This window comes from Terrapene carolina, unplaced genomic scaffold, assembly GCF_002925995.2.
Source record: "Terrapene carolina triunguis isolate 2854851 unplaced genomic scaffold, T_m_triunguis-2.0 Scaffold111, whole genome shotgun sequence".
Lineage (NCBI taxonomy): Eukaryota > Metazoa > Chordata > Testudines > Emydidae > Terrapene > Terrapene triunguis.
In genome coordinates, this window is record NW_020664462.1 from 19,427,861 (window position 1) to 19,442,612 (window position 14,752).

The 14,752-nt window shown below is 43.4% G+C and overlaps 1 protein-coding gene across 5 annotated transcripts in view; it reads right to left on the reverse strand.

Annotated features, from left to right (window-relative positions):
- DIP2C (disco interacting protein 2 homolog C) overlaps positions 1-14,752 on the reverse strand; it is a 491,632-nt gene that overhangs the window by 97,921 nt on the left and 378,959 nt on the right. For all 5 annotated transcript variants that reach the window (XM_026652183.2, XM_026652182.2, XM_026652181.2 and 2 more), the window contains 4 exons: positions 5,801-5,924; positions 5,344-5,453; positions 3,113-3,215; positions 2,736-2,800 (listed from right to left, as the gene is read on the reverse strand). In XM_026652183.2, the coding sequence (XP_026507968.1) occupies positions 2,736-2,800; positions 3,113-3,215; positions 5,344-5,453; positions 5,801-5,924 (402 nt within the window). The remainder of the gene's footprint in view (positions 1-2,735; positions 2,801-3,112; positions 3,216-5,343; positions 5,454-5,800; positions 5,925-14,752) is intronic.

Genomic DNA, 14,752 nt, shown 5'->3' on the forward strand with positions numbered 1-14,752 from the left:
CGATGACCTCTCGAGGTCCCTTCCAGTCCTAGAATCTATGAATCTATAAAGCCTGGTATCCCATTCTGCCTGATGGCATAATTATAATTGCCCCTTAACATTCATGGAAACAGAGCAACAGGTGGCAGGAAAGGTATGCTGGGTTCCCCTGGAATCATAAAACGTAAGTTCTTTCAGTTTGAAATGTTCAGATATGGTCTCTTCAAAGTTAGCCACTCTCTCCACTATGATCAGTTGAACATGATTTCCCAAGCTTCAGCTGCAACATCGTCTTCATGTGAATGTTGGGGGCTGTCTTTAATAATAAAAAAAAGATGTTGGCCTCCACACCAGTGAAATTCCAGGTGCTTGCTTTGGAAGATATTCAAGTGGCAAACAGAGAGCTTGTTCAACCTAGTGCAGCAGAATTGTCTCAGGATCCGTAACACAAGAACACAAGTTTGGCCATACTGGATCAGACCAATGATTCATCTAGCCCAGTATCCTGGCTTCCCACAGTGGCCAATGCCAAGTGCTTCAGAGGGAAAGAACAAATCAGGGCAATTATTGAGCGATCCATCCCTTGTCGCCATTCCCAGCTTCTGGCATTCAGAGGCTCAGGACACCCAGAGCATAGGGTTGCATCTAAGGTTGCCAACTGTCTAATGGCACAAACCCAAACACCCATGCCCTGCTCCTGCCTTCCCCTTCCCCTGAGGCCATGCCCCTGCCCCACCCCTTCTCACTCCATCCCCCTCCCTCCATCACTCACTCTATCCCACCCTCATTGGCGGGGGTTGGGGTATGGGAGGGGGTGTGGACTCTGGGCTGAGGGGTGAGGGGGCTTGGAGTGTGGGAGGAGGCTCTGGGCAGAGGGTTGGGGTGCAGGAGGGGATGCAGGCTCTGGGAGGGAGTTTGGGTGCAGGAGGGAGCTCAGGCCTGGGGCAGGGGGATGGCAGGGGAAGGAGGGACGGGCTGGGATCAGGAGCTGTGGTACGGGAGGTGGTGAGGGGCTGGAGGTTGTGGTGCGGGAGAGGGTGCAGGGTATTGGCTCCGGCCAAGCGGTGCTTACCCCAGGTGACTCCTGGAAGCAACTGGCATGTCCCTGCGGCTCCTAGGCTCGGGGTGACCAGGTGGCTCTGCTCGCTGCCCCTGCCTGTTCACAGTTCCTGGCCAATGGGAGCTGCAGAGCTGGTGCTCAGGGCAGGGACAGTGCGTGGAGCCTCCGATTGCCCCTACGCCTAAGGGCCACAGGGACATGCCAGCCGCTTCCAGAACCGCGCGGAGCCAGGGAAGGTTGGGAGCCTGCCTTAGCCCTGCTGCGCTGCCAACCAGACTTTTGGTGTATTAAAATCTCCAAAATTGTTTTCAATAGCAACCGGAAGATTGAGGCAGATTCTGGGAGACTCCTGGTCAGTCCGGGAGGGTTGGCAACCCTAGTTGCATTCTGACCATCGTGGCTAATAGCCATTGGTGGACCTATCTTCCATGAATTTATCTAGTTCTTTTTTGAACCCTGTTATAATTTTGGCCTTCACAACATCCCCAGCACGGGTTCCATAAGTTGTCTGTGCACTGTGTGAAGTAGTACTTCTTTTTGTTTGTTGTAAGTCTGCTGCCTATTCATTTCTTTGTGTGACCCCGGGTTCTTGTGTTATGGGAAGAAGTAAAAAAAACTTCCTTATTCACTTTGTCCACACCATTCATGATTTTATAGACCTCTATCATATCCTCCAATTAGTTGTCTCTTTTCCAAGATGAACAGTCCCAGTCTTTTTAATCTCTCCTCATATGGAAGTTGTTCCATATCCCAATAATTTTTGTTGCCTTTCTCCGAACCTTTTCCAATTCTAATATATCTTTTTGAAATGGGGGTGACCAGAATACATGCAGTATTCATGGTGTGGGTGTATCATAGATGTATATAGTGCCATTATGATATTTTCTGTCTTATAATCTATCCCTTTCCTAATAGTTCCTAATATTATGTTACTTTTATTGACTGCGACTGCACATTGAGTGGATGTTTTCAGAGAACTAGCCATAATGACTCCAAGATCTCTTTCTTGAGTGGTAACAGCTAATTTAGATCCCATCATTTTGTACATATACTTGGGATTATGCTTTCCAATGTGCATTACTTTGCATTTATCAACAGTGAATTTCATCTACCATTTTGTTTACCAGTCACCCAGTTTTGTGAGATCGCTTTGTAACTCTTCTCAGTCTGCTTTGGCTTAACTATTGTGAGTAATTTTGTATCGTCTGCAAACTTTGCCATCTCACTGTTTACCCCCTTTTCCAGATCATTTATGAATATGTTGAACAAACTGGTCCCAGCACAGATCCCTGGGCGTCACCACAAGAGGAGGTAGTTTTGAATGATGAGGAACTTTGTCAGTGGCAATATAACAATTCTAGCTGATGAGGATCTTACTGAAGCCACAGAGGACTGTTGTTCTTGATTCAATGCCTGCAAAGACTGTAGGCCTCAGAACCATACAACTGAGAAGTTTGTATCAACTCTGTGCTTGGCAAACTAAGCACTTGACCCAATTCACTGAGGAATTCCTACTGTGCTTGCTAGGTAAAGGTATAGCTAACTAGCCAAGAATCATCAGCTCTAAACTGTAATTTTCTGATTTTACGACAAACAAGATTGAGTTAGAAGAAATCTTATGACATCCCAACATCTGATGATAAAAGCTTAGACAAGTTCTTTTTCAAATATTCACATAAAGGAAAAAGTTACTTACCGTAAGAATCCCATGCCATAAGCCAACATCCTTCTTGAAATCTAGTACATTCACAATTGTTTCAGCTATCAAATAAAAACAAAATATGGCTTATTTTTCTGAGCATGGCATAAACCCAAAGCAAAACCACTTACAGGAAGGAAATACAGTAAATTTTGGTATAACATGACTGATGACTTCAAAGCATAACTTTCAGAGTAACTCTCCATAGTACAATTAGTCTTGGCAAGGCCTTTTCTCTTTGTTACATCTCAAAGACATTCAAAAATGCAATGAACACATAATTTCTATTTTTGATCTAGAAATATTTAATAGAGCCCTATATAAAATAAGACCCCAATCAGGCAGGGTTGAAACAAGAGGAATGTATTTAATACCTTCTGTATATCCACATGCTTGTGTAAGAGCTTGACAGTGGGTCAGCAGTGCAATTCTTGTCACAGTCACCCCAAGCACACTTCCATCTTTACACGTTTTGTACTACAAGAGATTTGTTATTAAAGACTGAATATATTGTATGCAACAGTAGCACTGCTCTTATTGTTTGGCAGTTAGGTTCAAAGCATTTAACATGTAGAAACAAAGGCCGGTTGATGAACTTTGTTACTTTATTTTAGCTTTCACAGGTAGGAAGAGTTATAATGAAAGCTGCGAAACAGTTTTTATTAAACTCATTTTTTTTTCCTGGAGAAGGTGTCTTTTTAGGCAGAAACTTGTCATGTTTGGTATCAGGAACTCTTCAGCTGTTTGCGTTCAGGGATGGTGGGAGAATTACATTTGATATTAATTCTAACCTTGCTTTTGATCACACTAGCAACACCAGCAGTAGAAGTCTGAGTAACCTAAGTAAGACATCACTGAGTAATATGTTGACTAGATTTAAAAATTTGAGAAGTTACTTCTCACTGGTCATCTGTTAAATTATTCAGGCAGCCCTCCTGAACATGACCGGCAAAGGGGTGGCTGCTACAATCATGTGTGTGAGGGTATTGATACTAACAGAAATACACAAACTGTATTAAATGTAAGAAGAAAAAATAATGAGAGGATGGTGAAGAATCATGGTGCTGAGTTTGGAGCCCTCACAATTTTTGGTACTTTCTGCAGTAGGCTGCAAATTCTAAGTCATCATTTAAACAAAATCAGTATCTTCTTCCATCATGAAGATAGCCATCAACATTCAATACATATGCATAGCTGCCATGTTAACCCACTCTTTTGGAAAACTAACATTATCAAGCATATAGATGGGAAATCCCAACCACTTTGAACTGAGTAGGGCACTAGCTTCACTTGTGATTATTTAAATGCTAACATTATTTAATTCATTTGCTCCTTTCAAAAGAAGAAAAAAGGAAGAGAAAAACCTACACCTGAAAAAGTTAAATGCATCTAGCTATGCTAATTTTCCCTTCCTGAAGTGGGTATTTCGGGAGGGAATTTAACCCCATACACTGACTGGCGAGAGACAAGATTTTTAACAAAGGATGAGGAACAAGCAGCTTCTCTTCCTTAGGAGGATACTCAGGTCCACAAATACTAGGGACAAAACTTCTTTAGGTGATGCTTGTTTATGATCCCTCGTCTGAACAGATCAGTGAGAAGCCTGTATGGTGAGTAAGAGCTATGGCAGAACAGGAAAAGTCCTATAGAATATTGTGGCAGCAAGTTAAATTGAGTAGGAGCCATGTGGGCAAAGAAAAAAAAAGGAGGGGGGGAGGGTTTGCCTGGTGACAGGAAAAGAACTTCAGATGAAGCTAAGGGGGAAAAAGATGACTGTTTCTAAAGCACTGAGGAGATGGTCCACCATACACTTTGCTAGTCATTTCCATACCTCAAAAGATGCAGCTGGAGAAAGTCTGGACTCCTCTTGAACACAGAGAGGGTCTAGTTTTAAGGACAGCATAGGACAGAACTCTCCTGAATACATGGGTCATTCAGACTACATATCGCTTTGTGGGAGTCAATATACATATGATCTCAGTGAGAGCAAGTTAACATGGTTTATGAATTCCTGCCATTTAATAAGTTGTGGACTTCCAGCTCCCACCCCTTCAAAATCTTTGGTGTCATCAGTTCATTGTGTGTTAGGAGAAGTGACATTAAGCATTATATTGCATTCCTTTATTTTTTATAGCTTTGTGACTTTCTTGATAAGTTTATTTTTTTAGTCAGTTTGGTTTATCTTTAATGAAAGTTGTAACAAAAACAAACAAACAAAAAAATCAAAGTCTGGAAGTGCAAAAGTTGGGTGTCCACACTGCTGCAGCTTACTTATTTGTGAAGCGTCCAACACTGTAACATCTGAAATCCCAATTCAGCAAAGCAGTTAAGCACATGCATGCTCTTGTACTTAGAGCACTGCTGAATCAGGGTCCCAAATGCTGTAGAAACCTTTAAGTCAAAAAGACTCCAGAAATGCAAAGATAACTATTTAATATTATATTAACTTTCATGTAATATTCAGTTCCTATTTATACTGAAAGTAAACAGGATGCTCATTGTTTATAGAAGCAGTGACAACATAGTTATGTTTATCTTAATGTTATTCAGAAGTGTCTTATGCAATGGATCATAGGGAAAATATTATTTATCTTTATTAACTCACCTCTATGTAAGCTGTGTCATTGTTTGCATCCTTGATATGTGGGAACCAGTCACGAGGAGGTTTAGAAAGATGTTTAGATTCTGTGACAAACCATAGCAGCTTTGGCCACCCTGAGAAACAGACAAAGACAGCTTTTGCTGAGTTTCTGCTGGATAAATAGTACAAGAGAATGAAATTCTTCTGCACGCAAGTTTATTTCAAATGTGCTCTATGCTTCTACAGTGTGGTTGGCTGAATACTGTTTATTTTACTCATGTGAGTATCCCCACTGGAGTAGACCAACCAGGATTATTAATTATTATACTTTCTGTACACAGACATTAGGACCTATTATGTTGAGGCTAGTTTCTAAACCTCAAAAGTACTAATGGTGAATATGTGACATGTTCGTAAGTGCTATTTAGTAACACATGTGGAATCTTTGTATAAGATGTAGGTTTAATGAGGATAAGTTTACCTTTAAACTGTGGTATCTCCCCTGTAGGGCTTTTAGGCAGTCCTTTATGGCATGCATCACTAGTCAAGGCCACAGTAACACCACAGCTTCCAAGTAAGAAACCGATTTGTTGGCTTCCTGCATCCTAATTGATCACAAAAATAAGAAAAGCAACAAGTGAAATTTACTAGAACTGATTGCATGCAACATGCTTTTTTTGTAGTTTGTTTTACAATTAATTAACAAAATATAATGGCTTAACTTGTACACTGACAAAGGAGTTCTATAATTTGGATATATTCATCCTCACAACCATATATATCCATTCAAAGGACTACAGCCATCATATGGCTTCATCTTTTACATCTGTACACAAGATGAAATAAGAAATGGTTAACTTACTGTAAATGTGGCTCTTCGAAGAATGATGTAGATGTGTATTCCACTTAGGTGTGTGCGCACCCAGTGTGCAGGAGCCAAGACTTTTGCTTAGCAGTACCCATAGAGGGGTGGCGCTCATGCCTTGTGACTATGGCCCCTGCCCTGGCTATATAAGACAACACCGTCCTGGCCCCCCTTGGTTCCTTGACACAAAAAGCCCATGAGAGGAGACTCTGATGCAGAGGGGACAGAGGGTGGGTCATGGAATACACATGTGCATCACATCTCGAAGAACCATAGTTACAGTAAGTAACTGTTTTGTCGTCTTTGAGTAAATGCAGGTGTGTATTCCACATAGGTGACTCACAAGCAGTACCCAGTCTGGGAGGGCTCGGAGTCTACCGAAATGTAGATTGCTGGACTGCCCTACTGAGGCCTGCACTCACTCTGGAAGATGTGGTAATAGCAGAAGGGTCCATAAGTGCATGGCTGATCACATGGCCTCCCTGTAAATGTCTAATACGGAAATGTCATTGAGTAACGCTATCGATGTCACTTGGGCTCTCAGCGAATGAGCTCATATCCGCTGAGGAGGTGTAGCTGAAGCTATTTCATTTGCAGTCTTAAGACAGGATCTAGAGATAGTCTGTGCAGAGAATGCTTGTCCCTTCATGAAGTCTGCAGTATTACCTTGTCCTTGGAGATCTGTGTGTAGATGAGGCCCTACCATCCGAGCCTGCAGCTCACACACCCTCCTTGCAGAGGTAATGGCTAGCAGGAACATGGTTTTTTTAGACTAGAGGGGCAGTGGACAGGATGCAAGGGGCTTGAATGGAGGCCCAATTAGAGACACCAAAATTGTGTTTAGGTCCACAAGGGGTCTGGCTCTTAGACCAGAGAATGTAAGCAGAGGAGTCCTTTCAGAAATCTTGCCACCATGGCATTGGAAAAAACAAATTTTCCCTGACTAGGAGGATGGAACGCTGATATTTCTGCCAGATGTCTGAAGATGTAATAGATACTCCAAGATGTCCTGGACAGAAGTCCATGTCAGCTGGGTCCTGTGGGACAAGAACCACACCGAAAACCTCTTTCACTTCGGTAAGTAGGCTGGCCTAGTGGAGGACTTCCTACTGTTGAATAGGGCTTATTGGACAGCTGCCGAACAGTGCTTTTCCTCTTCATTCAGCCATGCAGCAGCTATAAGGCTGTGCAAGGAGCTGAGCACAGGGTGAAGGGTTTGGCCATGGTTCTGAACAAGCAAGACGAGATGGAGAGGAAGTGGTATGGGAGGCTAAACAGACAGTGCAAGAAGATCCAAGAACCAGCACAGTCTCAGCCACTCTGGAGCAATGAGGATGACCTTGGCCTGATCCACCTTGAGTTTGAGGATAACCGGGAAAATTATCGTAAAAGGAGGAAAGGTGTACACAAGAGTCGACTGCCAGCTGAAGTGGAAGGTGTCAGAGAGGGAGCCTGAGAGCAGTACAGGCGACACTTTCTGTTTTCTCATGTCGCAAACAGGTCAATTATGGCAAAGCCCTATTTTGTGAAGAGGACCCGCAGGACATTCATCTTTAGGGAACACTCGTAGCTAAGGGAGAAAATCATACTAAGATAGTCTGTGAGATGATTCTGCACCCACAGCAAGTTGACTGCTGCTGGAGTGACGTTCTCTTCGATACAGAATTGTCACAGGTTGATCACCTCCAGGCAGAATAACCTGGAGTATGCACGCCCTTGTTAGTTCACACAGTAAATCACGGTGGTATTGTTGGTAAGTATGTGAACTACTGAATGTCTGAGACAGTTCCAGAAAGCCTGGCATGCACTGTGGATGGCTTGAAGTTCCAGCATGTTGATATGGAGAGAGACTTCCTGTTCTGACCACAGACCCTGCACCTTCAATGAGTCCAGATGTACCCCCCCAATCCAGAAGGGAAGCATTGGTAACCACTGACTTGGTGGAGAGGGCTGAGTGAAAGGGACTCCCTGGCACACGTTGCATGGGGACTCTCACCAGAGCAAGGAGTCTAGGACTAGTGAAGGAAGGCAAACTAATTTGTCCAGAGAATGTAGGGCAGGGCAGGGCGGTAGACATCCTGAGCCACATCTGGAGGGGGAAAAGGCACAGCCTCACAAACTGGACCACCTACAAACAAGCAGACGTGTCCCAATAGGGTTGGATGCACCCAGACTGTCATGGGGGGCTGAGACTGCAGACTGAGGCAGAGCTGTTGAATTGCCTGGAAACAGTCATTCATCAGGAATGCTCTTGATCCTGTGGAATTTAACAGGGCCCCAATGAACTTGATTTTTTGAGTGGAAGCCAAGATAGACTGTTCGGTGTTTAAATGAGTCCTAGACAGTCAAGCAAATGCAGTGTGGTGTTGACGTGTGCAAGAACCTCCTCTCTGGATCCACCCTTCAGCATCCAGACATCGAGATATGAGAAGATGTGGATTCCCTCCCTCCTGAGATATGCCATCACCACAGCCATGCTTTTGGTGAAAACTCGAGAAGTGGAATAGGGGCCAAATGGGCAAACCATATACTGAAAATGGTATTCTCCCACAACAAAATGAAGAAACTTCCTGTGGCTCAGTAGAATCACCACATGAAAATAGGTGTCCTGAAGTCGAGAGCAGCAAACCAGTCATCCTGAGACAGCAGGGGAGGATAGCCCATAGAGTGACTATGCGGAACCTCATTTATTTGATAAATTTGTTGAGGCCATGAAGGTCAAATATGGGTCTCATCCCATCCTGGGGGTTTAGTACCAGGAAGTACTGGGAATAGAAATCATAGCCCCAGAGTCCTGGTGGGACTTCCTCTACCGTTCCTAACACCAGCAGAGAGCTGACCTGCTTGATGAGCTGTGTATCATGAGAGGGGTCCCTGAAGAGGGATTGGGAGAGGGGATGGGGAGGGTGCATGGGGAGGGTGCATGGAGAGGAACTGGATGGCTTAGCCTGATTTGACAGTGTGTAGAGCCCAGCTGTTGAAGATAATCGAGCCTCAAGCATTGTAAAAACAGGCCAGCCTGTCCCCAAAGAGATGGGAGAGGGAGAGGGAAGGACAGAGCAACGATTGGAACAGTGCTCTGGATCAAGGAGTCAAAATGGGCACTTAGCAGGCACCCAGGGAGGATGCGTGGACTGGCTGAGCCCTGAGCCCAACTGCTTCCTATTGTGAGATCTATCCCTCTTTCTGGGGTAGTCATGTGGCTTTGCGGAGGTGGGAGAAAGAGTTATGCACAAGACTGCTGTGGGGAATACTGCTGCTGCTGAGCTCCATAGCGGCGTCTCTGCATGGATGGCATGTATACTCCCAAGGACCTTAAGGTAGTCCTGGAGTCCTTAAAGGAGAGCGAAGTGTGAGTCTTCCAAGAACAAGGTCCAGCCGTCAAAGGGAAAGTCCTCAATGGGTTGCTGGAAATCCGATGCAATCCCGAAGGTTTGTAGCCCTCTTCATAGTAACTGCACAGGCCATTACCCTGGTCAAAGTGTCCACAGCAAACACCCAAAACTCCTCATGTGAGGCCTCAGGAAACCTAGTCCACAAACTTGGACATGGCTGATTAGTTGAGGAAATTATGCTTGGACAGCAAAGCTTGTTGATTCAAGATCCTCTTCTGTAAAGATGATGAGGTATAGATCTGTCTGCCAAGAAGGTCCAACCACTTGGAGTCTCTGTCTTTTGGGGTGGACTCGAATCTGTGCTGTTGGGCCCTTTTGTTCACCAGTGAATTTGGTGCCGGATGGAAATAGAACCCCTCAAATCCCTTTATCAGAACAAAATAGCACTTCTCGGTTCACTTAGCCCAGGGGTCGGCAACCTTTGGCATGCGGCCCATCAGGGTAATCCACTGGTGGGCCGTGAGACATTTTGTTTACGTTGACCGTCCGCAGGCACAGTCCCCCGCAGCTCCCTTTATTCACTAGCTGTGATAATTTTATTTATACTCATTTGACAAAATAAAATTACATGAAAAATTATAATTTGACCTAAACTGCAAAATTCAGAACTGGCCTTTCCTTCTGTCTAAACTTTTGCTTTGAATTCACTACTGTATTAATAGCATCAGGTCTTTGTGTACTTCACCCCCCTCTCCCCATATTAAGAATATCACTTAATTATAACTAGTGAACAAAGGGAAAAAGCAAATAAAGGAAAAAAACAAAAAGAACAGATACATCCCACTACTTCTCATTTGTCTGCATTAGCTTGATTCTGTACCTCCAGAGAATGATCTTTTTATACAACATGATTATCTGAATTAGCATATGCTCACATTTGAGTAAATATTGTGGGACAATAAACTGATCCATAATAAACAGAATTATATAACTCATTCAGTTCAGACATTCAGAAGTTGTCACATTCATTTTTGTTCACTGCAGTTGTCAGAGATTTAGTTTAAGCTTGGCAAAATTTAAAACATTCTTTTGCAAGAAGATTCTTCAGCATTGACCTCTCATATTTACTTCTGCTTCTATGAAAATCCAGACAAGGGAAGTGTCCCTTTTAAAAATACAAAGAGATGACAATAAGAGAATCACGTAGTATCAGTTTCTGGGAGAAGCGCTGCTCCTCTCACACAGCTCTGTCAGTAACCGCAGCAGCAGAGCTGGGTGAAAATGTCTGGTCAAATGGTAAATTTGCTGGGAAAAAGAAAAAGAAAAAAGAAAGCACTTTTGGGGAGGCTGAAACTATTTGCCAACTTGGCCAAATTGAAAAAAAAAGTGGGGGAGGGAAGGAAAAGTTAGTTTTGACATTTTCAAAACAAATCAGTTTGGCATTTTGTTTATTGAAACAAATAATTTCATTTCATTTCAAAATGACATTCAAAATGTTTTTGTCGATGCAAATGAAATTTTTTTGATTTTTCATTTTGGTGAGAAATACTGAAAAAAATTCAGTTTCTGTTTGAAACATTGATTTTTTTTTTTTTTAAATAATTTGAGTCTTTGCTTTCGGTAACTGAACTGAAAAAAAAAATCAACAATTCACTCAGTTCTACTCAGGAGGTCCCAAAACAGACAGAGTTTTGTAGAGCTGATAAATTAATTGCATGGCTATCCTTGCTGAATCTTGTACAAACATGCCGGAGACCAGCCAGTCATTCTAAGACAGAGGTTACTGTCCTACTGAGCATAAAAGAGAGGCCACTAATTTCTTTCCTTCAGTAACTCCCAATGAATTCGAATGGTGGTACACAATTTCAAAAAAAAAAAAAAAACCCAGCACTAGCATTGCACAAATCCTCCAATTCATCATAAAGATTGGTTACTGATTTACACAAGTTTATGGATTACAAATCATCACTTTAGAGACATTCTTGCACTGAAATTCTACAACCAAAACACTGACATGAGTCAACGTTGTCTCATCCCTCGTTCTATCTTGCTCTCTTGGAGGCCAACTGCCATTCAAATCCAGTCTGCCCTTATGAGCTAGGGACACTTCAAAATTATCAAAGGCTCTCTTCTTTTATTCCAAGTCTACAACTCATTCCAGTAGTCTACTGGGCTTCCTTCAGCATTTGCTAGTTGAAAAGCTCAATGGTGGCCATTCAAATCTAATTGTCATAAAACCCCTTACGCTTGTGGTTTACAAGTAACCACTATAGTTTTAGGTGAACCAGTGAATGGGGACAGAACCCAGGCAGACTGCTGGAAGATATAGTATTTAATTCTGATTCTTTTTTTTTTTTAAGTGTGCCTATATTGCTCTAGGTGTATGTACCAGTTAAAAAAAAAAAAGAAAAGAAAAGCTACTGAACTGTGCCTCATTACAGCTACCATTCAGAAATTAAACAGCAAGAGTGTTCCTTTCGCTCACCTCTCCTCAAAAGCTTGAGCAAAGAGACAAGATTTGCTACATGCCCTGAGAGCCAGCAGAATGGCTTTGATGGGCTAGACAAAGGAATGAAGTGAGTGCCAGAGTAGAGGACCTTTCACAGAAGACACTATGCCAGCAACACCTCTCAGTTAAGGCCTCAACTCCGAAAAACACATGCTTAACTGATTTGCTCAATAGGGATTGTTTGGTAAATTGGGGCCTAAACACTAAGGCACTTCAAATTATCTCAACTATTATAGTACTGAACAAAGAAATTCTCAAATAGCTAGGTCCCATTTTTAGGATTTTACAGACCAAAATTAAAACATTGAATTTCACCCAGAAACCAACTAGAATCCAGTACAGATCATGGAGTGCAGATCATACGGTACCACCATAACATGACCCCTGTGTTTCCAAAAAACACGGATCAGTCTAGTTACTCACACAATCTTATCTCAACACTTTGACAAAATCGGAGTTACTCCAGAACATACTGCTCCTTCAAATCTTTGTGAGTGAAGACCGTTGTGAAGCTTCACAGGTGTCAAATGTACTTGGACACATTCAGAAACACAGTCCCACAGCACTGTCAAGTTTGAGCAGATCCATGTGTGACAATTTTACTGACGGTCATCAGCTTTCCCCTCATGGTATCCCAGAGCAATGACAGCAGGCCTGGGAGAGACAGGAGCCTATCAGAGGCAGGGTGAGGGTGTACTGAGGGTACAGGAGGGCATTGGGCACTTCTGGGACAATTGGTGGGGGAAGTGAGTTGAAGCCTGTGGAAGAAACTTGAGCTGCCCAGCTCCATCTACCCCACTCCCTATTAAACTCCTCTATTTTGTCCCCTTCCAGTCTTGTCCCTCCACCTCCCTACAAGCCACTAGCACCCTCCTCCTCCCCATGGGAGTTTCATGCTGGTCTGGAACTAGCAGGGGAGCAGAGCGGCCATTTACCACTCCAAAAGTCAGTGCCACAGCAGCCCCTGCTGGCCAGAAGGGGCAACTGTATGTAATGCCCACAATACTACTGATAGCTGGAATATGGGCAAACCCCACAGGACTGCTGAGCATGAGTTGTGGCAGGCAACTGACACACTGCAGTTTTGCATGCAGCACTAGGGATGTAAGCACAAGATAGCCTTTTTGCTACACTTCACACATCCGCACTGTGACACCATAGTGTTGAGTGCCTCAGATAAAATTTGTGAGTTTTTAATCTAGTTGGAGTTGACAGTGTAATGTTGGTGTGATGTGGACGGCCTCCAGACGGAGTAACAAACATCCATGGGTTTAAGAACATTGATCTTTCTGGATTCTGGCTACTATTAGTCAGCATTTCTTCTGAGTATTTATAAGACAGTTTAGTCTCCGTGAGTTGACAATTGAAAGGTTATTGAAAAGAGAAACCATGAAGATTTTCTGTCTGATGGTAACATCAAAATTCCTTAACAAATCAAATCACTCTACTGCCCTGCAAAAGGGTTATAGAACCAAACACTACTTTTGTCAGATGTGACTTGAGCTTTCTCCAGCTATTTAATTAGTTTATGTTAACCTGCTTCATCGGCAGAGCAGTGAGCATGCACAGTATATTATGTTGAATCTGGGCGGCTGGAAGAAGCCTCAGGATTCCAATGGAGACCAGCTACAAACTGAACGGATGCAGTCTGCATCGCAGAGACAGGGAGGGCTTGCTAATAACACTGGTCTAAACAGGGAAACCTCCACCAGTTACAATTTAGAATGGCAGTAAATACGGGTGTGAAGTGAAGAGAATGGCTTAGGTATCCAAATATCAGGTCTGAAGTACTTTGGAGTCACTGCTTTCATTCTTTGAATGCACAGCTCAGCCTTTTACTCTGTTGAGGTACATAAAATTAGGTTTTTGCAGATGAGTGTGTGACTGTTCTTGTGTGGTCCTAGAGTATCAATCTTTTGGATGAAACAAACCATAAGTTCTGTCTGCTCCAGGAGATTATTAAAGATTCAACAAAGCCTTTCATAAGTAGGCTTTCACCAGTGTCTGTAGATAAATGCTCCTTCTCTTGCTGCTGGATTGCATGCCAGTACTCTGGATGAGAGATCCCACAGGTCCTGTTAGGTTCTGGGAAGTGGGTGGGAGCAAGCCTGATCATGAATAAAAGCCCCTCCCCCCAGCCTAAGGGGAGGAGCCACTGAGCCAGGGACTCAAATAAATATGGGGGACAACAAAAGAAAAAAAACAGGGACAGGTGTGCAGGTCAAAGGGTCAAAAGTAGGGAACCTAAAGGGGACACCGAGCAGAGAATCCCAGACAGCACCCACTGCTCCTCAGAGCTGTCAAGGAAGCCAGCGGATGTGGGCCAGAGGAACTCTGCCCAGAAACGTGAACGGAGAGAGTAACGGAAATAGGCCCCACAGTCACAGAGCCAACAGAGCCCGTCGGCCAACATTCTCTCCCTGGTGTTATAGATGGACACTTTGGCCATCACTAGGAAGAAATTGACAAGGAGGTCTCATGACTTGGTGGCACCACGGATGTGGCTGCATCTCGGTACGGTAAATATGTAGTTTGTGAAGTGATTTGGGATTAATATTTCTATATAAAAATAAACTTCACTCTCCTTGTGCAAGAGTTTGTGTCCAATCATGGTGATTGAGACTTAGGAAACTTGGAGTCCATTCCAGGCTCTGGAAGGAATATGCATATGATATTTTGTGTGTGTGTGTGTGTGTGTGTGTGTGTGTGTGTGTGTGTGTGTGT